Source organism: Diadema antillarum, unplaced genomic scaffold, assembly GCF_040938485.1.
Source record: "Diadema antillarum isolate AM-2024a unplaced genomic scaffold, OU_Dant_1.0 seq00001608_RagTag, whole genome shotgun sequence".
NCBI classification, from domain to species: Eukaryota; Metazoa; Echinodermata; class Echinoidea; order Diadematoida; family Diadematidae; genus Diadema; species Diadema antillarum.
In genome coordinates, this window is record NW_027272321.1 from 1 (window position 1) to 19488 (window position 19488).

General features: G+C 40.3%; 1 protein-coding gene across 1 annotated transcript; it reads left to right on the plus strand.

The window, feature by feature from the left end:
• Positions 1 to 1319: 1319 nt before the first annotated feature.
• LOC139711082 (guanylate cyclase soluble subunit beta-2-like) lies at positions 1320 to 17321 on the plus strand (the record flags this gene model as incomplete). Its single annotated transcript, XM_071623000.1, has 9 exons — positions 1320 to 1728; positions 2551 to 2747; positions 3272 to 3395; positions 4800 to 4948; positions 7551 to 7697; positions 8927 to 9081; positions 9820 to 10034; positions 12157 to 12285; positions 17116 to 17321. Coding segments are annotated over 9 exons (1731 nt in total), but the record flags the coding sequence as incomplete, so codon positions are not given.
• Between the last annotated feature and the right edge of the window lie 2167 nt (positions 17322 to 19488).

A 19488-nucleotide genomic window follows, 5' to 3' on the forward strand; every position in this document is an offset into this window, starting at 1 on the left:
AAAGGGGGCAATTTGGGGCTACCTGGTACTGTCTGGGGCTACTGTCTGGGGCCCCATGCAGGATAAAATAACTGGCTTTGGTATTTTGGATTTCTCTGATGGGTACTAATTCCATTGCAGAAGAAATTAGCCGTGACCCTTTTTCAGCTGAATGAAACTATTGTGTGAGTATGTGTGTTGAGGGGGGGGGGGGGGCACTTTGGGGCTACTGTCTGGGGCCCCGTACAGGACAAAATAACTGGCTTTGGTGTTTTGTATGTCTCTGATGGGTACTACTTCCATTGCAAATGAAATTAGCCGTTTTAAATACTCTTATCAGCTGAATAAAGTCAATGTGTGTGTGTGTTTGTACGTAGGGCTTATAGGGGGTGGGGCACTTTGGGGCTACTGTCTGGGGCCCCGTGCAAGATAAAATAGCTGGCTTTGGTGTTTTGGATATCTCTGATTGGTACTCCTTCCATTGCAAAAGAAATTAGCAGTGACTATTTTTAACTGAATAAAATCAATGTTTGTGTGTGTTTGTACGTAGGCCTATGGGGGGTGGGGCCCTTTGGGGCTACTGTCTAGGGCCCCGTACAGGATAAAATAGCTGGCATTGGTGTTTTGGATATCTCTGTTGGGAACTACTTCCATTGCAAAAGAAATTAGCCGTGACCCTTTTCAGCTGAATAACACCATATTTGTGGGGCCCTTTGGGGCTACTGTCTAAGGCCCCGTACAGGATAAAATAGCTGGCATTGCTGTTTTCATTATAAGTACACCCAAAGGAACAATATCCACCAACTTTTGTCCGTGACCCCCTTCGGCTGAATAAATCCATTTTTCGGGGTCCCTTTTTGTGGTCCCTAGGCTTACGGTACAGGATGTGACTTGCCAGCAATTCATTTTATTGACCCTTGGCCACATCCTTACATGATGAGACCATCAAAAAGTGTGACCCTCTTCAGCTGAATAAATGCTCTGGGCCCCCGGTCTATTAAGTGCATCACACAGGTCTGTAAAACTAGACTAGTAGTTTAGATTTGTAATTTTTTCGTAGTACGAAATAATTATTTGAATCTTAACGGTCAATATTACTCAACAAAATAATGAAGACCCTCTTGAGTTCAAAATTGACAGGAGGTTTCCAAATACTGTTTTCTTCAATACCTAAGTGTTCTCATCAAATTGTCAAAAATTTGCATGCAAAAGGAATGACCTATCTTTAATGACTACGATAGTCCGTTCCCTCCCTTCCATGACGTATCGATAGTTGTAATGCATCGATAGATAGAATACAGATGTACCCTCAATCCTTCATATTTTTTTTCTTCTCGTAGCATGTAACAAGACAGATGGAAGTTCAAACCGAAAACAACCAAAGACCCTCTACCCTCAACGTCAATTCGCTGGTGTCCCTGGCGAACGTGTACGGGAACTTCTCGCCATCCTACCCGGAGAAACTCTGGCTGGACCAGCGTATGTTTTGCGAGTATTTTCCCTACCACCTCGTGTTTGATTCAAAACTTCGTCTCCTCCAGTCGGGTGTGCACATACAGAGGGCGCTGCCGAAACTCAGAACTATGGAGGACACAACCGTGGACATTTTGTTCAATATGCTCCACCCCCAGATCGAGTGGAGCGTGCTGAGTATACGTAAGTTCATCAACATGCAGTTTGTGCTGGAGACAAAGCGAGAGATGATCATACCAGGGTGGGGTACGGATCAGCCCATGTTGCAGCTTAGAGGTAAGTCAGGTTGTTGATACACGTGCGTATCAAATCAACACGTGCGTTTAATCACCACCTACGGTCCACTTTGTATGCCGGAAGACGTAATACGTTCTTCTTATATACTTGGATTACCTTGACAGCCACGGGTACAAGTTTAGTAACATGTTGTCACATGGAATGAAATAATAGCTTTTAAAATTTTCACCAACAGGAATGGAAGTAGGCCTACTTCAGAAATTACAATGAGAATTTCTTTGTAGTTTCAAGAATCCGTTTATTGAGGTTTCAAGTGATTTTAAAACCCGTTGAGGACGAGTCCCGAGTACACTCGGGCAGGACGGGTGTCTATGGGAAATGCGTGTTGTAGCGAAATCAAACCGTCCTCAACGGGTTAAATTCTGTTTTTCCTATTACATTTGCCTTTTGAGGAAAAAAGTGTCTGGAATTCGTCTATGGGTGTGACAGTAGAGTGGAAAATAATAATCGATTGATCCATATAATTACAGACTTACAAGTACAAAGACTCTCACACCGGACATTTGATACATACAACAATCCCAACCAATACCTTTCTAAATTCTCTTGATTATGGCTTCCAGGCTTGTATATCGTTCGAGGAGAAATTCTTACTCTCTGAGTAGCACCTGTTTTCGAGTTAGAGAGAAAAAAAGGGTAAAAAAGCAGCTGATTCTCTCGTTTCATCCTAGTCAGACGTGACCTTCTCGGCTCCAGAATTCTATTCCCCTATGGCGAATCCGAAAGAACGTAGCATATCGAATGAATACCAATGAAGGTATAGACATACTATGCACACTCTGATGTCAAAATCCTTGGCAGGTCAAATGATTTGGATGGAGTCCATCGACGCCATGCTCTTCGCCTGCTCGCCCCGGGTGGCTAGCCTCAAGGAGCTGGAGGAGCGAAACCTGCATCTCTCCGATATCCCCCTCCACGACATCACACGCGACCTCATCCTCTTCAACCACCAGCGCTTGGCCGAGATCGAACTCGGCAAGCAACTGGAGCAGAAAAAGGTGAGGGGGAGAGCTTGTAGTAGAGAATACTGAAGTAGCAGTCTCAAACCTTCCTTATGCAACCTGCAAAACCAGAAACATTCGCGCCATGAAACTTTCACGAATTAGAGCCGACGGCCTTTTTGGCGGCATGACACTTTCGCGAATGGCAACTGGCATTCAGTGTATATGTGTATCCCTGGCAAAACCTTTCGCGAGCATTTTACTTTCGCAAATCATTACTTTTCGCGATAGATTCGTGAATGTGAATACTGTGTATCATATGTTCTGAAGGTCGTTGAAAAAGGCATTGCAGGTGCAAGATATTATTTCATCGTAACTTTAAGAACACCACTTGTTATACAGCAAGTATTAGGTATCATTGGAAAGATTTTATATTGCTGTATCTGATGATGAACTTACTGTAAGATATTAAAGAATGACGCTTTTTTCCAGTTTTACGATCAGAGTTTTAAATTGTTTCATGAGCGAAAGAGAATGCGAAAAGTCCACTTCTAATGTTATGTTGCTATCACCACTCGTAGGAGGAGTTGAGGTTCGCCCTGGGCGAACTGGAGGCGGAGAAGAAGAAAACCGACATGTTGCTTCATTCCATGCTTCCAAGACAGGTGGCCGATCAGCTCCGGGACGGGAAGAAGGTTGAGGCCGGTAAGTTGGACCCACCAAGTCCCAGAAACTAGATTTTTTGTAATGTTTGTTTAATTATTGATTTTTCAGGGTTGCAAAAAGGACGCAGTGACTTTGAGCGAAGCAGCCAGTTGCACACTGATTAATTGCGTGCGTGCGAGGGACCTGAAAAAAAAACCTCAAACAAAACAGAAAGTTCAATCATTGGCAGAGCTCGACATTGATGGACAAGCCTACAAAATTAACGGAAAGGGAATATTTACTCGTACATTGCAAGAAGTGATCGATTCAGTTCTGTCGGCGCACGCTTACGCTACTACTGTGACACAAAAGAGATCACGCCAATCTTACCTGTTTTTGAAAGTCACCCGTTCGATCGGAGACTGCTGGGAAACTCAACCCTTTTGGATATTTGATGTCTTGGAAATCTAGGTGTTTACCAGTCTCCCTCGCTGTCCTATTTTACTTGCTACTTTTCCCGGATTCTGTGTATCTTCTTCCTGTGATTATGTCCTCAGGGTAGCAGCTTTCGCGTCAGCCTTCTCCCGAGCAGACCCTAATCCCCGGGTCAGTCTTGACCAGAATGCTCGCACTCGTCTTGTTTTTCTCAGAAGAATAGGAAAATAATAATGATAATAAAAGCTTTTGTGATGAAAGTAATGATGCCAAAAGATGATGATAAGTGATAACAATGGTTAGTTCAGCTGTGATTGATTTCGGATTCTCGCAATGACAATTTGTCTAACGTTTACAGTTATCCGAGTTGCCATAATTGTACTGATTCTTAGTTTTCAGGAGTGAGGACGTTAGCCAATTTGTGGCTATTACGATGATTTTTTTTTCTTTTTACCCAACCGAAAGAGGAGATTAAGGCAGTGGTCATGAATGTAGTTAGCATCAAAACTGTTATTTATGTATAAACAGTATTAACTCCTTTTGTCAGGCATGCAGGGCCATGACGTGCTATCACAATGTCAACAATGTCCATCGTCAGCAAAACACAACATTATTATGACGTCGCATGAATATCTGAAGCGTCCTGCAGTTCCACCACGGCAGTACGAATTATTTTCTTCATAGCGGCTAGATCATTTGAAAACAAAACAAATATACCACCATACAATAGGAGAATCAGGCTTCTACCAACCTTTAGTGATTTGCTGGCTAGCTTTCATCCACTCCTGTGGACTTCTTCAGGCCAAGTGATTGTACCGTTTCTCTAGCTCTGCCCTCTTATTTCTTGCCAGCAAATCACTAAATGTTGGTAGAAGCCTGAATGTGATATTGTATGATCTCCCCAACTGATGACAGTTTTCTGCATGAAATAATTATACTATCATTACTGCGTAATATGATGTTTTCATTCGTCATATCTAAATCTTCCAACCACCCCCTCTCTGTCTCTGCATCACTTTGTCCAAACAGGAGAGTTTGAGATGGTCACAATTCTGTTCAGCGATATCGTGTCTTTCACTAATATTTGTTCCAAATGCCGTCCTATTGACATCGTCAACATGTTAAACGCCCTCTACACGCGGTTCGATAAACTGACCACCGTACACGACGTGTACAAGGTACGTATTGTGGTGTTCACATTACTCTATACTATACCTACAATATTGACACTCCATGGCGAGCTTCTGATTTACAACACCGGCGCGCCTGAGGCAAGAATGTTGTTCTACGCATGCGCAAGATAACTATTCCTAATCGATCTCATGTAGTCCAGTTTTTCGCAACGGTTCCGGACCACTTTACCGTCTGCATTAGCGTTGTGAATCGACAGCTCACTTATGACTTAACATGGCACAGCCAACTACATGTATGTCCCAAATGTGTCGTCGGGACAGTGACACGACATTTGCTCCTGCGACAATTGTTCCGGTCTTATTTTCTCCAAGGACTTAGGACTAGGGTTAGGGCTGTGATAGGGTATTTAATAGGTGTAGTTTAATGTGAGGATTAGGATTTGGGTTACGGTTATGTCTGTGGGTAGAATTTATGTTTGGTTCAGCGTGCAGGTATTTCACGGGAGCATTTATCTCAGGAGCATGTGTCATTGCACCCGTCGAGACAGAGACGCCTTGTGAAATCGGTAACATGATAAGAGGTCAGCCATGAAGCTACTGGTTTGTAGCTTCATGGGTCAAGATAGTTGGCTTCAATGGAAAATGCAGGCCTAACAACTAGCAAAGTCCAACTCGATTGATATGTGTTAGAGGAGTTGACGGAAATGTATATATCACGTGATTACTGTTACACAGAGGGCTCACTGCAAACTCAGAATGATATCTCAGTCGATCTGATATCATGAGTATCTATGTACACATGTAGATATGCGCGTTTGTGTTTGATGTGACTTGTTCACAGGTAGCTGTAAGGTGTCATTCATCCGTTCAAAGTAAAATATTTGTATTTGGAAATCCTTTCGAGTGGATGCACTTAAATGTTGGGGGGCTACGCTTCACCGATTAATAAGTGGCTTTTTCAAGCGACCTCCCGCTGCAAGAAGGCTGGTCTTTAGCAAGCTAATTCAGGTGTAGCATGTGTGTGCGCGTATGTATGTGTGTGTGTCTGTGTGTGTTGTGTCTCTATACAATCTGACCCTATTCTTTCAGCTTTCCCACTTCCAATTAAGGCCACTCGATTAGTTATAATTGACGCACATGGAGATCAAATCTTCCGTCTGACAGCCGCACCGTTTCCAGGAGCGTGTGATGTGCAGCGGAGTATAAAATGAATTTTTAAACTGATTGGGGGGAGGGCAATTAAGATTATGAAAAGAACGCAAACTGTTCCCTAGCAACGCACGCACTCGCTGCTTAACTCGATTAGAGGGAAGGGTGAAATGATAATTGGAAAGCACGGACGCTCGTTGAAAGTGCGCCCTCTACGCCTCGCATAGTTATACGAATGTCAAGTTCAGGGGGCTATGACGGAGCACATTTCGTGACATATTTACGTAATTGATGAGAAATTTATTGCTCCATCCATACCGACGATGGTATCCCACGTTGTATAATACAGTAATGGCTCGATCATTCAGGAAGATCGATGCTTCGCATCCGTCTTTTCCATAATGTCAGTTGACTGTATGTGCTGTTTCGAGATTTATGTTGTATACTGTAAACATGTCACCCGCTGTCATTTGCAAGGCAAATTGAAAATGTTAACAGTTTTCCCCTCTTTCTCTCGCCCTCTCCCTCTCTATCTTTTTATCTATCTCTTTCTCCCCCCCCCTCCCCCCCCCCCCCTCTCTCTCTCTCGCTTTGGGGAGGGGAATTCCGTTGTCTCTCTCTTTTTCTCTGCTTATTACCAGCTACAGTGTATGCTTCCTCGGAACATTAAACATAGCATTAGATATCGTCGCTCGTTTGATGATGATAATACAGAATTATTATCAGTAACGAAGGACAGAATTATTATCAATAACGAAGGACAGAAATGATGGCAATTAATGATGATGGATTATTACTGGTAATGTAATTGTTCTTAAGAAATCAAATTGAATGATTGTCTTTCTTCATTTTGCTGCAAGAAAGAGAAGACCGGGGGAGAAGGGGGGGGGGGGGTAGGTTAATGGCTTCAGACACTTTAACGTATATCCAAAAATCAACATTACTGTAAAAGGAGTAATTGACAACTTTTATTCTCTCATTCATCCACGTTCAACGGAAAGGGAGTCAACAGCATTTATCATTCCTCATGTTACGCATGTTTGTTTGTTTGTTTTGTTGCAACCGTTGTTATTACTATTATTTATGTCACAGATTACGGCCAACACGAATATCATATCAAAGTAGCGTTAATTTGATTGAAGTAGTTTGTCGGTTACTGTCAAGGATTGTTTTTTCTCATTCTTAACTAAAATTCTGCGCACCATTTTCTATTTTTCTACCTCAAACAAAGGTGTGCCATCGTTGGTTAGAAATATTGTTTCGATTACATTGGTACCACGGCAACAACAGGATTTTTGGGTGGATTGTTAATTGTCCTTGTGCTATAATGCAATTTATTGCAACTTTCAATGATGCCACGCCCTCTCCCAATAACCTCGTGCAGAATTCAACGCTAGTCAGTATTCTGTGTTTTGTTTTGTAGTTTGTCTTTTTTTTTCGACAGTAGACTGGACTTTAACGTAGAATGATTGAATGTGTTATGTTTCCCCTCCCGAAGGTGGAGACAATCGGAGATGCTTACATGGTCGTCGGGGGCCTCCCCGTACCCGTGGCCTCGCACGCCGCACGAATCGCCAACCAGGCCCTGGGGATGATGCTGATTTCCAAAGAGGTCATGTCACCTGTTACCAGGGAACCGATCGGAGTAAGTGTCTGGTGCTCTGATGGAGTAGATTAACCCTCTGTATATGTCACGTTTATTTACAATCCATAGGTTTATGTCTGAAACTTGTACACATTTGACTCATTGGCGCAGAAAGTGTAAACCTTATACTCTTACTTATTTCACTTGACCTGGGGCCCGTTTCATAAAACTTGTCATCAGTGACAAGTTGTCATAGATGTGACAAGCTACTGAAATCCTGGCATCTGATTGGCTGAGAGCAAATTTGTCATAAAAATGTGGCAGTTGTTACTGATAACAAGTTTTATGATACAGGACCCTGAAGTGATGATAATCCTGTATCAATGTTTATGTGTCTTTTTGATGTTGTAATTTTGCACTTCTCACAGACAGCTTGTTATCTGTTATCCACAAATCTGAATATCACCTGAGGATAGAATTACCTTGAAAATCCGTGATGAGTGCCTGAGATTAGAGTCCTCGAAAATTCAGGCTAATGACATAATTCTGTGATGAATATCAACAAACCATTGTTTATATGCCAGAATGTGATAGCAGATCAGAAGAGTTTTGTTTTAGGGACATGTATCGGAAATGGAATGTCCTGCCAGACAATGACAGCATGTCAGCACCGTGAGAGTTTTGTAACACAATTCACATACAGATAGGAATTCAACGTACATTAAAGCGGCTTCCACGTTTCGATTCACGAGTGCGGCTAACATACAAAAACATATGTTTCATTTTCATACCAGTCCCCCACGTTCAGCTAATAATGCTGGTTCCCGGTGAGGTCGTGAAAGAAAAACAGAAAAAGTAACATACATGACACGCCTGTGGAAATTTAGAGTAGTACAGATTTATGCTTAGCTCCAATTGGTGACAGGACAAGAAATTTGTGCACTAATTTGCAAAGTTGATTGTAAAAAGAAAAAATAATGATAATAATAATGAATAGAGGTTGTAGATGCGGGGCAGTATGGAAGGCGTTAGTAGGTAAGAGAAAAGGTGATAAAGATAAGAAAGAAAGAAAGACAGACAGACAGACTGACAGACTGACAGACAGACAGACAGACAGACAGAAGGCAGAAAAGGAAGACAACACAAAGTTGTATCCTTTAACCCTGTCATAATCGCCGGTGACCTGTTTGTATGCAATGTCTATGAGATGATGAGAGGTGTTAGTCCAACGAGTGTCAAAGGGATTTCCCCTGATAGAGCCACGCCCAATCTTTCCATCCTCCATCCAGATCCGTGTGGGTATTCACTCCGGTCCCGTCGTAGCGGGCGTGGTTGGGGAAAAGATGCCGCGGTACTGCCTCTTCGGCGATACGGTGAACACTGCGTCCCGAATGGAGAGCCACGGACTCCCCGGGAAAATTCACCTCAGCTCGAGTGCCTACAGGTGAGCTGACCGGTTTCCTTGCGCGGGAAATTCCCGCGATAAACATAATGACCTCAAGGATATTTTCAAAGGAATTAACCCCTTAATTATCATGGATTCTGTGAATACAGAAATTCATTCAAAAGTTATGAATTCTTCAAGTGTTGACTCAGTCCATGTGTCTTCATTACCTGAAAGGAAGACTAGAACATTGTGTGATGTCACAGTAGGGCAAAAATCCAAAATTGCTCCTATAGCCTTCACATGTCAAGGTTACATATTTTTGTCACTAATAAGTCTGAATTTTCTGTATTTTTCTTTATATCATTATACTTTTATGACTTATGATTTTTGGAGTGTTTCCATGCAGCCATAACGGCACATGCAATAACCGTGTTTTGTTTTGTTTTGCTTTGCTTTGCTTTTTAATTTCACGACTTTTGAACAACTTATCCAAATTTCCTTAAACTTCATGTATGTCTAATACAAATATTTTTTGTTTCATTCGCTGAATTCAGCTATATTATGTTTGGTATGAAAAATACCTCGAGGAAGACACAAGGAAGATGAAAGCCATTTCCTATCTGGAAATGCTTCACTCATTTAACCCTTTTTATGCCAGGGACAGTGTGTACACTGTACTCAAAGCACAGACAGGGTAAAAAAAAGCGTCTGATATTGGGAATAACAAGCTTCGTGATTATTATTCATTCATCTCACGCAACTACTTCGATCTCTTTCTAATACCCTGTCGTCCAGCTGTCTCCAGGGTTACGCGTTCAGCTACAGCGAGAGGGGGGAAATCGTTGTCAAGGGCAAAGGCACAATGCTAACCTACTTTCTGGAGGAAAACAAAGGCGCGAGCATCGACGAAATCATCGGTAGAGGGCGCCCCACTTCGACAGCCAGCACGCCCGAAAAGACGGACAAATCCAAGTCACCGCCGCAAACTCCAACAAACAAAGTGGCCAATGGTAAGCGCTTCATCCACAGTACTCTAAATGCTTTTATTTGGTATGTATCATGTGATGCATTCTACTTAATTGATTTTCATTTCTTTTATAGGACACATTGATGTGCAAGACGGTAGCTGGTATACATTCTATTCGTTTCAAAACTGGAGATATTGAATAATGAAAAACATGAGGAGTTTCACATCAAAACGAGTTCATTCTTGTTAATCTTCGACATTTGCGATAGAAGCTGCTAAAAAACAAGGAAATGGTAAGAAAATGTGGAATGTTTTTTAGTAAAAATTCAAGAATATTCTTTATTATGTAAACAGATGAGGTATCACTGAAAAAAAAACTTTATGTGGCTCTATCTCATTCCGGACCTACTTTAAAATGCCTAAAAATTGCGCTGAAAGAGGATTTCCATTCCTGTTAAAAGTTTAAACCTCATGATTTCATAACTTCAAAAGTTTATATCCGATTCTGTTTTACTCGTAAGATTTTACTCTTTCTTATCAGACTAACCGGACTGGAATTCCTCTTTGATGTTTTGTAATCAAACTCTCTATTTGTACGAAGAAAAATGAAGTACAAACCAGCGAACAAAGCTACGCAGTTTATGTCTTCGCATCATCATACGCCGCCTTATCTCACCATCATTTGCCTTCCTGTTCTTATTGCCAGTTGCTTCTTGGAACCTAAAGACTGTAGTAGCTTTTAGATTTACTTTGACAATAAAAGCATTCTGCTGCCTTCTATTTGACTTATGTATATATGCTTATGTATTTATATATGCTTACATTTGCATTATCATCAGAAGCGAGAATCTGTATTCATTTGCAGCTTATATTTATTTGTGTTTTCTATCTTCACTCGTCGTGAATTTCTTCATCAGTTTGGCGTGTACTTTCTTGTTGTTTTCTCTCTTTCCATCATGTACGAGTTCAGCCAATGCAGAAGCTTGTGATAACGGTAAAACGTGTTGTGTTTAATGACATTTTTGTTTTCACAGCATCATGATAATTACAAAATTCACCGACACTTATTAGGGGGGTTCACACGTACACCAATTAGCGGGATACAAAATTAATCTTGAGATTTGCATCGCGATCGGTATCTCGAGTTTTTGGCACGTGTGGACGGAAAAAACCCGAAAATTAGCGGGATAAGCATCGCGAAGCTAATCCCAAGAAATTTTGCGCTAGTTCCTCAATTAGCGGTATAATTCGCCCCGCGCTGGTAAGTGTGAACGATCGGGATTAGAATCTCGCGTTTTTATATCCCATAATGCAATGCGCACATCACAACAGCGAGGCCTCTGCGAAGGACAAAGGGAAGTACGCGCAGGCAGTGATAGAGTAGGGCGTTGTGTGAAGCAGTTTGCAGGCTTTGCTGATGTCTCGATCGGCAATTAGCGGGATAAAATACATGTGGACGCTTGCACAAAAATCGAGATTTCGAGCGCGATCGCTATCCCGCTAATTTGGAGCGTGTGAACGGCTGCAAAAAATCTCTAGATATGGAGCGCGATCGTCATCCCGCTATTTTGTACGTGTGAACCCGGCTATCTACATCATGATACACAAGTACTGAATCGTAAGAAGAGACAATACACTGATATGTATATATTATACTGCAACCCCAAGCACACACTTCGTTTGACAAGGAAGGTGGAAAGATTTTCGTCCACCTCCCTACTTCGACCCACACTCCTTAAAGTAAACACTTCCATTACATTGCATACGTACACATGGAGACACAATGTCATGCACATAATATGCACCATTCGCAACCATATTATACCATTTTGCTGGGGGATTCTCTTTTTTCGGACTTTCACATACACAAATACACAGACATGCAAACGCACACACACAAGTGCACACACATGTGCGCAACATGTACACACATACACACAGAGACTCACACAGGCCTGCAAACATCTACGCATTACAAACTGCACACAGGTACCTCCCCCAATTATTTCACAGGACATGCGGCTTCTGATCACGTGATTGGTCAAATACCAGCTGTGTGGGGCAATTTCTGTCAGTATGTTTTTTAGTCGCTCGTGTTCCTTTGTCTCTTTGGCTTTGCTAAATACTTCATGCCAGCCCGCCCTCTATCTCTTGCTTCCTAACAGGTGGCCCAAACTACCACCACGACAGCACCGTGGTCATTCCCATGTGGTACCCAGACAACGAAAACACCAGCGCGAGCACGATGCATATCCCTGCCCCGATATTCCCCGATAGAGGGAGCAATGCCACAGGTACTACCCCGACACCCCCTCCTGCGACTGCCACGTAAAACAGACCGCACTCGCAGCTTTATGCACGTTTCCCCCGCATGTGTTGGGCCTGCAATTCCACTCGAGATGCATTCCTATGGAACGGGATCAATGGGGTCAATAAATTGTCCACTAGAAATGACCAGAGACACTTTGACCCATGTTATGTAACAGACGTGTTGAAAACGTTAGGATTTCTTGCATCTTGGGGTTGGTACAAAGAATTCTTTAATGTCCAAATCAAATGTTTCTTGCCTGAGCTGTCTCACAGAGTTTGTTCACACACATTTAATCAAGAGCAATAAAAAAAGAACAGGAAAGAAATCCTTACAGACCATAGCTGATGCTTTGGGTTACCTTAGCTGCTCCGACTTCACTGCATGTATGTGCATACTGTCACCTCACACATCGCATATATGCATACCATCATTTTATTTATTTTTCTTTCTTTCCGTATGCCTTTTCCGAGTGTACATTTTTGTCTATATGCCTTTATAGAAAGCACGATTTATTTTACTTTAGTTTTATTAGTTTGTTGTAAACATTGTGAAACTGTCCATGGTTTATTTAGCTTTGCTTGTTGTTTATTGGGTTTTTTTTTTCTTTGCTGTAGAACATTGTTGGTTGAATGTTGTCTTTTCGTACAAATAAATTTTCAGAAAATATAAACATATATACCATATGTTTGTGCTTGCTGAGATACAAATTCGCTGGTTCAGGTACATGCTACTTGACATAGTGAGCGATATCCTCAAGACATATACATTGTTTCATTATCACTTTTCATGAAAAAGACTATTCTAAATCATTCATGTCCTGCACAAACAAGAGTAACACATTTCTGACCTAAGAATTCGATAGATTTTTGTGTACAAAATTGTACACGGAAAAAACCAAAGCTCACGGAAGCAAATTGAGGTAAATCAAGTCTGCGTTAAAACAAAGTTACTAGTTTTTATGGTCAAGCTCAAATCTAGAGGCCATTTTTTTCTATTCTCTATTTTGAGAAGTACTATCAGTAAAATTTCGTAGCCATTATGATTTGTCGTCCCGTAAAAAAGAAAAAAAAATGTCAGTGCCAGCCCCAAATTGCAACGTTCAGTGCTCAAAATTCGCACAATGTAAATACTGTTTTCCTTTCATATATTATGTATTTCTTTCAGAAAAGTGACAGTATATCCTAGTGCAATGTGTAGATTGGATTAGGTTGATATGATATCATAACTATTATTTTATTGTTTGCTAAGATGATATTGTACAGACATGTAGATATTTCATTTGATAGGATCTAAATATTCTGAATATTTTTATGTCTTGCTACAAAAGTGTCCTCACGTCATTGGACATCAGGGAACCAAACGATATATTTTGTTAGTTCGTATAATGGCCTTTTTATTGAACTTGAATGTCAGCCGATCTCTATGAATCTTATGCCTTTTCGAGTAAAGTGCCCGAATAGAAGCACACTTAATTCACTCGATGCTGTGTCTCTACATTCATATCGGAAGAAAACTATCCTTTTATATAATCAAAGTGTGTTTGCATCAATTGTCGCCTCATTAATGTGCTTTATCAACTCAATAAACTTTCCTATTCTAAGTATTTGGCGCAATCTCCGCTCTTCTAAACTTGAGAGCATTTGTTACAGTTTTCTATTTAAATTTAAACTTTATTTTTTTCAGTGCGAGGTACTCTCACTCGAAGAGCGTAAATATGAGAATTGCACAGCGCCCTCAGCGATCACCTACTACAGACCAAATATTTTTCACGTGTAGATGACTGATGTCATTAGTAGAGATGATCTGGAAAATGGTATTTGATTAGATGTGATGAAAAACATCCAGTCCAAAATCATTGGCCCGCTTTACCGAAACTCAGATGAGCTGTACGGTCCAGGAAACTTTTATTCCTTTTAAAATATAATTTGATTTTGTTTTACAAAATTAATAATTTTGATCTGATTTGATTTGATTTGATTTATTTCTGCTTAATTCCGTTACATCAGATATAATTGTGTACAAGTCATTTCTGGCAAACAGTATATCGACACACTTAGTACAAAACAAAACAAATACAAACAGCTTAGGGAAATTAAACAGAAAGCCGAGGTTTGACACTAAGTATGGAGACCCTATACTTAGCTACTCTGGATAGAATAAGGGATAGAGAGAGAGGGAAGGGTAGGGGGAAAAGGGAAAATTACAGAGTGTATGTGTCTTACATCCAGCGCAGATTGTTCTCGTTCCACTGGTTCTTTGTTTCGAACAGGGTAATTTATTTTTAACAAAAGAAAGTGTCTCGAGAGGAGACTGTACTTACAAATTGATCTGATGTATAAGCGTCAAGAATGTAAACCCTTATGTGTGTTTTGAGTTCAGGTTGACACAGAAAACCCCATTGCGTTGTACACACTATTTGAAGTCCCTGGCACAATATTAATCGTCAGTATTAGTTACGAAATTATCTCACTCGGATCAGTACTTGTCGCGCTAACGAACGAGCAAGCTGTAATTGATGTGGCTTGTAGTACTTTTATTTTTCCCGACATTATCCTGTCTGTATTCCTTCGCTATGCATGAACTGTACACTTTTGTTTCACGATTATTGTATCTGTATTCTATTTAAATTATCGATTTTATGCTTAATGGCGTATGTGACGTCACCTGCAATAAACTTTTGGTAACTTTGCATGCAATTGGTTTAAGCTTTGTTTTGTTCGTGTGTACTCTGTTTACGTGCGTGTGAGATTGAGTAAAGTTTAATTTTTGGATCTCTGTTTCACTGTGCTATAGTCGAGATTAGCTTTTTTCCCCTTTTTCGTCATTGCTGTGCTCTAGAATAGATTATCATCAAACTCTGCTTCCACACGTTATACTGACATTTATATGGAGAAGAAATCACAAGGTCTGATACAGTCATAGTGCTCATAATCAAAGGATTTAGCTAACGATCCTATTACATCACGATTTTCCATTGTTTTTACATTAAATAAATTACACAAAACATAACATTTTGAGTATCTATGATTTCTAGACAATAACAACTCCAGGATAAAAGTCACATGTGGACCTTTCTTCCCTATTCATGAAAGAAGTTAATCTGAACAGAAATGTGTTCGTTAACTATTAACACCCCGTCGTCAATTTACATAACAGAGATATGTATGATTATAAAGGATGTTTACAACATAAACGATTCAAAATAAAACGTTCAAATCTATATTACGCTGCAACAATCTTACAGAATAGTTTAATTAATGATCTAGGTGTAGGTACTCGGGTGTTGTTGAAAATTTGCAAGACTCTTTTAGTCACGTTTCTGCAAGCACCGTATACGAGTATTGCTTTCCACGCGGAATCACGTCTTGCAAAAGTACCTGCCATAATTGTGTATTCTAGTTTATATATTACCTGTCCTACTTTCATTTCTATAAATTCTCTGCATTTTTGATGCACCACTACTGTAGATTTAACACTATGTAAGTGTGCTCTACTACACTGCATCTTGACGTTCTTCTATTAGTAGCATTTAACTCATTGTAGAACCTATCAAAAAAAGAAGAAAAATAATAATGACCAGAAGAATACTTGATTAAAATTTTCAAATGAAATGGTAGATATAGGAGACTTAAACTCCAAGTCCAATTTGGTAAGAAGAAGCAATGCTTGTGGACGCATGCACTTCTGCAAAATATTTGATAACTGTTTAATGTCATTTAACTTCAATTCTCCCATTTGCTTGTACACAGAAATATGTCAACAATATTTGTTTTCAGTCGATAAGTTTACCAAATACCAGCCAACCACCTCGAAGTCGCAATTGCTTTGCTATCATATCAAAAGCGAAGGACAGATTTTTTTTTTCGCTTCTATTTTTATCTCATGTCAAAAAGGGAAGGTAGGAGAAAATTTGTGTCCATGCTATACCCATGAGACATTTGTTAGGAGGTGACCTCGTTTGATTTTTGCAAAAGTGGCTGAGATTCATTTGACTGTTTTGTGTAAATATGAACATTAGGCGTCCCATAATTTCATTTTATTGAATGTCGGAATGTTATGAAACGTCTGCCGTTTGATTTTGCTTTAGTCATGAAAGTCAGACCAAAACATGGAGTGAATTTGAACTTTGATGTTGACCCTATTCATCGTGCTCTTTTTATATTACTCGTTTGCCTTTGGTATTTCACTTGACCTTATCCATTCCCAGGGTAGGGGATAAACAAAACAAACAAGTTCGAGGAGCAACGAAACCGCACCCATTATAGCGCCCTCTGTAGCCACTTCTGTTGTTGTAGATCACATGCACTAACATTCTGATGGAATCGGTACAGTTGTAATTATTCTTTGCGCGTGCATCATACGGACTTCATTATTTTGGTCGGGCGTGATATTAATTCTCGGTTATCAAATATCCTTAGGGGGAAGTGTTCACGCCTGTGATAAAAAAAGAAAAAATACCGCTGGACAGTTTGAACCATCTACAACACTGAAAACCTGTTCCACATGGGCCGATTATGAATAGACGTTTGTAATATTATGCTGTCCTTAGTAGCTTTTCAACATTTTTTTCTGATTGTTCTATGATGCTCTTTTGACAAAGGAAATCCTCCTGATTAGGCCTTGAAATCAAGATGTATCGAATCAAATAGGGCTGACAGCTTTGTAGTCACTCAACAAAAGAGATCTAGAAATATACTTCATCTCCTTTGGGAACTGTTTTCTTTTTCTTTTTTCTTTTTTGCCTTTTTTTGTGGGGAGTTCCTCGAAACCTCCAAGCCTTTCGAACATCTAATGCCTCTCCGCTTCTGTCTAGAATCGTCCAAGGAAGCCGCCAACCTTGTCAACATGGCCTGCGCTGCCGAGTCGCGACCCGGTGCCGACGGGCAGGATGCGAAGGATGATAACGTCTCCAGGCAAAGCAGGTATCGTGGGCAGGGGTCGACGAAACGCAAGCCAAGGCCAGGAAGGGCGGGCCGACCGCCCGATGTACGAGGATCCAAGACCTGCCAAATTCTGTGAGATTAAAAGAAAAAAAAGAAAGAAAGAAAGACAACGACGTGAGAACTTTCATTTTTCAAATGGATGTTCGACATCTACTTTATGTGTTTACCAAATCCCTCTGCGGCATTCAAAGTATTCACGCAGATATCTGGTCGTGTCTTGGATGTCATTAAGATCTGTTATTCCCTCGTCAAGCTGACATGACGTCCCAACACGTCACACACCCTACAGCAACCACGTGATACATCCTGATTGCCTCATTAGTAGTGCCACAATGCAATACAAGGAGCCTAATTGAAGGTAAACGCAAATCGTTCACTGGGGTAATCTACAACGGCTTCACCTCCATATGAGAAAATATCGTTATTGTTTTCTCATTACATCTCATGCCAGTATGTCACATTTCGTGAATACTGTTAATGAGTATAGGAGTGCATTGTTGTGATTTATCATTTGAAAGGAATCTATTATGAAAACATAATCCCTACTGTGCAGAGAAGGGAAAAAAGACCGACTATCACTGTTTATGGGAATCATGCATTTCTTGTGAGCACACTGTTCCCCACACGCAATGGTTATTACAGAGAAAGAAAATGCACATCCCTTCTGCGTTGCTACAGTTATTATTACTGCACACGTCTCCATTTAAATCTCGAAATTTTGTGCTGAGAACGTCAAACCGTACACACAACCCCCCCCCCAAAAAAAAGAATACGCCATTGCCATGGTTACAGCAATCCATTAGATCTTCTCACACAAGAAATTCGTCTTCCTCCATCTTACCACCACCTTACATAGATGTCTTATAAAGTGCTCTGTCCACCAAACACCACATAATCAACTCAAAGATTTTACAAGCCAAAGAAACACTGCATCATGTTTTTTCGTCATGGTGGTTGGATAGATAGCGAAAAGAAAAAAAAAATCATGTCCTCAGGTAAACGGACGCAAGCATTTTTAAGGCACGAAGATAAACACGGACAATAAATCATTGTTTATAGTCGCCTGATACTGATAGTAGACATCTAGACAATGACTTCCGTGATTATTGAAATCTTTAGGATAATAAGATTCAAACGCTATAGGTCAATTTTGAACTCAATATAACAAGACAGCGTTCGATTTGAGATCAGAATTATCTCCAGGAAGTTCAACAGAAACATCAATTCTTACTTTTGTCTTCCTACGAGAGTGGGATTTCATTATTCAATTCTATTCTATTCAATTTCCTCATCGACAGAATATAGCATTAAAAAAGCTACGCATTTTTTAAAGTAATCTTGAGTACACAAAAGTTGACAGTGCGGTGAGATTAGAGGTAATTGATAGAAGGAAAGCATTCTAAGTTTCATACCAAACTTGTTACATTATCCATGCCCCGGGGAGGGGTTGGGGTGCACTATGAAAGGAAACCAAAGCCCAAAGAGAAATGTGGGTTGAGTGAAAGCAGCAACATTAGTAGAACACATTAGTGAAAGTTTGAGGAAAATCGGACAATCGATGAAAACGTTATGAATTTTTAAATTTTTGATGTTGGAACCGCTAGATAAGGAGACTACTAGAGGTTATGGCTTCATGTGCGGACAACAATATAAAGAAAATATAAAGGAAATTCCACAAAAATTTATTTTCCATGAAAATTACACATTCCATCTACTTGATTCTGATATATGGGGTGGCAATTATTCCCCCTGCTTTCTGAAAGCGGTTTATAGTGTTCTTTCGTTTTCTAAAAAAGTGATTTTTTTTTAAAGGTTGTGTACACTGTGGACAACTAATCAGTAGACGCAGAAACTTAGTAAGGAAATTAGTTCAAACAAAGACTGACACTACAGGACAGACAGGACAGAAAAATATAAAACAAAAGCACATATCTATACAAAAGCATGGGAACATGGCACGACACAAGCTGCTACTGAGGATTAGGAACAATTTTATTTATCAAAGGATGGTCAATAAAGTGGCTTGAATAGCTGATGATTTAGCGCAGCTTTAAAGGCGCTGTATGATGTAATTAATCATGCATTTCATTATCTTGTTCTATGAGATGATGATACTTACTTTGTGTCGTTCTGCAAAGTCAAAAGACGAGGACTTAGTAATTCCTTACCCCATGAAAAAGCCCCCAACTGCTTATGTACCAGCATGTCAAGAACATTCATTGCTCAAACAGCGTCAAAGGTAA